Source organism: Oncorhynchus nerka, linkage group LG22 (assembly GCF_034236695.1).
Source record: "Oncorhynchus nerka isolate Pitt River linkage group LG22, Oner_Uvic_2.0, whole genome shotgun sequence".
Taxonomy (NCBI): Eukaryota; Metazoa; Chordata; class Actinopteri; order Salmoniformes; family Salmonidae; genus Oncorhynchus; species Oncorhynchus nerka.
Window position 1 is genome coordinate 94,765,903 of NC_088417.1, and position 6,000 is coordinate 94,771,902.

The 6,000-nt window shown below is 42.3% G+C and overlaps 1 protein-coding gene across 1 annotated transcript in view; it reads left to right on the top strand.

Annotated features, from left to right (window-relative positions):
- The window catches only part of LOC115117148 (E3 ubiquitin-protein ligase NEDD4-like), a 30,187-nt gene extending 24,471 nt beyond the window's left edge, over positions 1-5,716 (top strand). The window contains exons 3-5 of the mRNA XM_029645614.2: positions 3,997-4,078; positions 4,297-4,450; positions 5,700-5,716. Coding sequence (XP_029501474.1) covers positions 3,997-4,078; positions 4,297-4,329 — 115 coding nt within the window. The 3' untranslated portion in view covers positions 4,330-4,450; positions 5,700-5,716. The remainder of the gene's footprint in view (positions 1-3,996; positions 4,079-4,296; positions 4,451-5,699) is intronic.
- The last annotated feature ends 284 nt before the right edge of the window (positions 5,717-6,000 follow it).

A 6,000-nucleotide genomic window follows, 5' to 3' on the forward strand; every position in this document is an offset into this window, starting at 1 on the left:
GCTAACCTCTCACCATTACAATAACAGGTTAGGTTAGCATTTTATATCATACCCCCAAGACATGCTAACCTCTCACCATTACAATAACAGGGTAGGATAGTGTTTTATATCATACCCCCAAGACATGCTAACCTCTCACCATTACAATAACAGGTTAGGTTAGCATTTTACATCATACCCCCAAGACCTGCTAACCTCTCACCATTACAATAACAGGGTAGGTTAGCGTTTTACATCATACCCCCAAGACATGCTAACCTCTCACCATTACAATAACAGGTTAGGTTAGCATTTTACATCATACCCCCAAGACATGCTAACCTCTCACCATTACAATAACAGGGTAGGATAGTGTTTTATATCATACCCCCAAGACATGCTAACCTCTCACCATTACAATAACAGGTTAGGTTAGCATTTTACATCATACCCCCAAGACCTGCTAACCTCTCTCACCATTACAACCTAACAGGTTAGGTTAGCATTTTACATCATACCCCCAAGACCTGCTAACCTCTCACCATTACAATAACAGGTTAGGTTAGCATTTTACATCATACCCCAAGACCTGCTAACCTCTCACCATTACAATAACAGGTTAGGTTAGCATTTTATATCATACCCCAAGACCTTAGCATTTTATATCATACCCCCAAGACCTGCTAACCTCTCACCATTACAATAACAGGTTAGGTTAGCATTTTACATCATACCCCCAAGACCTGCTAACCTCTCACCATTACAATAACAGGTTAGGATAGTGTTTTATATCATACCCCCAAGACATGCTAACCTTTACAATTTTAGGTTAGCATTTTACATCATACCCCCAAGACCTGCTAACCTCTCACCATTACAATAACAGGGTAGGATAGTGTTTTATATCATACCCCAAGACATGCTAACCTCTCACCATTACAATAACAGGTTAGGTTAGCATTTTATCATACCCCCAAGACCTGCTAACCTCTCACCATTACAATAACAGGTTAGGTTAGAATTTTAATCATACCCCCAAGACCTGCTAACCTCTCATTACAATAACAGGGTAGGATAGTGTTTTATATCATACCCCCAAGACATGCTAACCTCTCACCATTACAATAACAGGTTAGGTTAGCATTTTACATCATACCCCAAGACCTGCTAACCTCTCACCATTACAATAACAGGGTAGGATAGTGTTTTATATCATACCCCCAAGACATGCTAACCTCTCACCATTACAATAACAGGTTAGGTTAGCGTTTTACATCATACCCCCAAGACATGCTAACCTCTCACCATTACAATAACAGGTTAGGTTAGCATTTTACATCATACCCCCAAGACCTGCTAACCTCTCACCATTACAATAACAGGGTAGGATAGTGTTTTATATCATACCCCCAAGACATGCTAACCTCTCACCATTACAATAACAGGTTAGGTTAGCATTTTACATCATACCCCCAAGACCTGCTAACCTCTCACCATTACAATAACAGGGTAGGATAGTGTTTTATATCATACCCCCAAGACATGCTAACCTCTCACCATTACAATAACAGGTTAGGTTAGCATTTTACATCATACCCCCAAGACCTGCTAACCTGTCACCATTACAATAACAGGGTAGGTTAGCGTTTTACACCATACCCCCCAAGACATGCTAACCTCTCACCATTACAATAACAGGTTAGGTTAGCATTTTACATCATACCCCCAAGACATGCTAACCTCTCACCATTACAATAACAGGGTAGGATAGTGTTTTATATCATACCCCCAAGACATGCTAACCTCTCACCATTACAATAACAGGTTAGGTTAGCATTTTACATCATACCCCCAAGACCTGCTAACCTCTCACCATTACAATAACAGGGTAGGTTAGCGTTTTACATCATACCCCCAAGACATGCTAACCTCTCACCATTACAATAACAGGTTAGGTTAGCATTTTACATCATACCCCGAAGACATGCTAACCTCTCACCATTACAACAACAGGTTAGGTTAGCATTTTACATCATACCCCCAAGACCTGCTAGCCTCTCACCATTACAATAACAGGGTAGGATAGTGTTTTATATCATACCCCCAAGACATGCTAACCTCTCACCATTACAATAACAGGTTAGGTTAGCGTTTTACATCATACCCCCAAGACCTGCTAACCTCTCACCATTACAATAACAGGGTAGGATAGTGTTTTATATCATACCCCCAAGACCTGCTAACCTCTCACCATTACAATAACAGGTTAGGTTAGCATTTTACATCATACCCCCAAGACATGCTAACCTCTCACTATTACAATAACAGGTTAGGTTAGCATTTTACATCATACCCCCAAGACCTGCTAACCTCTCACCATTACAGTAACAGGGTAGGTTAGCATTTTACATCATACCCCCAAGACATGCTAACCTCTCACCATTACAATAACAGGTTAGGTTAGCATTTTACATCATACCCCCAAGACATGCTAACCTCTCACCATTACAATAACAGGTTAGGTTAGCATTTTACATCATACCCCCAAGACATGCTAACCTCTCACCATTACAATAACAGGTTAGGTTAGCATTTTACATCATACCCCCAAGACCTGCTAGCTGGTATTGTTTTTTTTCTCCTGGTTAATTTAGACAATTTTATTTATTGTCTTTTAATTTTTTTGGTGGCCAAAAGTCGGCAATTACCGGGTAACGGAAACCCTGCTCTATAGTCTCATTGTTCTGTCATTACAAGTAACAAAATATGAACCAAATGTGTTATAAAGACTCATGTAAATACTGTTCAGACAGTGTACCAGGCCACACAGGCTCAAACTCACTATATTGCCTGTCCTTACTACTCCTGACTCAGCTAAATCACTGTGACATCAGGAGCCTGCCTGGTCAGTAGTCCTGTACTGCCAGCTTCAATCACTCAACAAAACAGGCAGTCAGTTTCACAAACCTGAAATTCTAACTTGGTAACAGATACCACAGAGGCAGCGAAACTGCTTACATGTGTACATTCATGACATTGGACTACACCCAGCTGAATTAGCCTCTGTTTTATTGACAAACACTGAGGCTTAAAATAGAAGTGTGTGTGGGCGTGCATTTTGTGCTTTAAAAAAAAAAAAATCTATGTCGGACTTGTTTTATTATAGTTGCTAAAAACTGAGCAGAAATCTCTGTGGTTTGGTTTTTAGAGAGATCATCTGTAGCTAGGCTATTACGCTGCTTCCTCAGAAGAGCTTGCCTGGTGCCCCAGACAGTCTCCTCCTCTGCCTCGAGGGGAGGAAGACTCTCAAGGGAGAGCAAGAACAACAAGATCATGGCTGCTCTCCAGCCCTCAATTACTAATTAAAGTCTCCCTGCTGCTGAGTCTAATTGTGTGTTTATGTCAAAGTCTGATCCTTCTTGACTAAACAATGGAAATACTGTGTTGCAGACTGAGAGGCTCTTTGGCCCCTGTGTCTGTACTGTATCGCTGCTACAGACGGGAGTCTCATTGGCCACTGCTCTCTCTCTCTCTCTCTCTCTCTCACACACACACACACACACACACCCTCTTTGATGAATGCGTGTAGAAGCACAATCGGCATGTCACTTGGTTGAAAAACCTAGGAGTTACTGTAACGCCTCAAGGCCTCGCATTCAGGCCCAGGCGTCACCCCTGGCCACAGGCCCAGGTGTCGCCACAGGCCCAGGCGTCACCCCTGGCCACAGGCCCAGGCGTCACCCCTGGCCACAGGCCCAGGCGTCGCCACAGGCCCAGGCGTCACCCCTGGCCACAGGCCCAGGCATCACCCCTGGCCACAGGCCCAGGCGTCGCCACAGGCCCAGGCGTCACCCCTGGCCACAGGCCCAGGCGTCACCCCTGGCCACAGGCCCAGGCGTCACCCCTGCAGCACACTGTCTTGAGACAGTAGCCTTTTGCTGTCATTACCTTGAGCATGAAGGTCTCATCATCAACTGTCTTAATAATAGTCTCTTCTTTTCCCTTCTCTCTCTGCAGTGATCCCTATGTCAAGCTGTCGCTCTACGTTGCGGATGAGAACAGAGAGCTTGCCTTAGTCCAGACTAAAACCATTAAAAAGGTAACCCCTGGGGACAATAATGTTTGATTTTTATCAAATGATCAGGAAGTCTTTGTCTGTAGTTTATTATCTAATCCTCTGGTGTTTCCTTCTTGTATCCTGTGGTTTTTAAACAACAACAATCCAAGTAATTTTTTTGATTGTTGATGAATCTGAGCCGAGAAAGTGTTTCCTTTTTGCTGTTTACACTACTGAGCAATGTGAATTGTATTGTGTAGAACCCAGTTAGAGGGAGGATGAGGACCAGCTAGAGACGGCCCCAGAACACTACTGTAGTCTGACGTGAACACCTATCCCCAATATTAATAAGGCTATGTGGGTGAACTCCCTTACCACCAGAGGGAGCTGTTTCATACAGTTCAGCATATCAAGGTAATAATACACACAATCTGAGGGACCTCTTGAGGGTATTTTGGAAACCCTGTTTCAGGATTCTTAGTATTGTTGTGTTCTAGGCCTGGCCTAACCTAACTAACAGGATTGTGGAAGAGATGAGCTAAAAAATAGCATAGAGGTGCTCGCACTGGAGTTTGCTTCATAGAATGTAGCCCAGTTTTATTTGATGTATGGAAAAACCTGACATCACATTTCACTAGAAGGACAATTCCTTTAGTCTTCCTTCCAGTCCTGTCAGAATTAAAAACAATACGGATGCCACATTATTATTCCCAACCACCATCCTCTCCCTCTCTGGGTAAATCTCCTGTGATGATGGCCAGAGAGACTCCGCTTATCCCCTTCCTTCCTGCAGCCAGCCTTCCTAGCCCTCCCATGAAGTCAGCCGTATGCTGTCCATGGCCCTGGCAGGGATATAAATAGCTGACAATGTGCTGCTATGTGGAGCAGAAGACCCTTTTATTTCAGTCACTCTGGGTTTATGAAGGTGTGCTGCTGCCGCAGTCAAAGCACTGTGCAACCTGTGCGTCGTTGCAATATAAGGCTAATTCTGGGCCAGTATTCATAACACGTCTCTGAGAAGGATTGCTGATCTAGGATCAGGTCCACCTTGTCCGTTATGATCTTAAAAACCAAACTTATACTAGATCAGACAATGTATGAGATGGACCCAGGATTGATTGTAAACTCTCCTAAGAAACAGGTCAAAGATTGTCCCTGACAGCGATGGATGTATCACATTTATCAGTGCCGTTCTGCTAATATCAGATACCACATAGAGGGGTTCTCTTTGCTCAAGCAGCAAGGTGACCCAAGACTGGATCCATCTCTTAACATATTTTGCAGTGGTTCTCCTGTTTGGCACGGAACCTTATCCGAATAGATTTGTATGATGTGTCTTCTCAGTCTAAGAGGAGGTAGAGAGACACTTTCACCATGGTGGGAGATATCACCTGATGTCACAAAGAAGTTATTTTAACAGAGATGATACTTTATCAAGGATGTAGCTTAATCAGACTACCTTGTAAAATTGACATTGTGGTGTTCCTAAACTTCATTGACATTCTGGTGTCTTATTTTAATAACCGGAGGTATTTTAATGAGTCTTCTCACTTAGTTTACAGACTGATTTTAAAGAAAGTGTAGGCTATTTGTTTCACAGCATGCAGGAAACGCACCAACTGATCAGCCTCACTGAACTTCTTAATCTATTCTTTTCTTTCAGACTCTAAATCCCAAATGGAACGAGGAGTTCTATTTCAGAGTGAGTTTCTTTACATTTACAGTGCCTTGCAAAAGTATTCAAACCCCTTTTGGGATTTCTTCACATTTTGTTTTACAAAGTTGATTAAAATGTATTTAATTGTAATTTGTTAACATTCTACACAAAATACTCAAACATAAAAAATAAAAATAAATATATATATATATCAAATGTCATAAATATAGACGTTGCATAAATATTTAGCTCCCTGAGTCCATACATGTTAACAACACCTTGAAGAAGAACTTGAAGAACTGTCAAA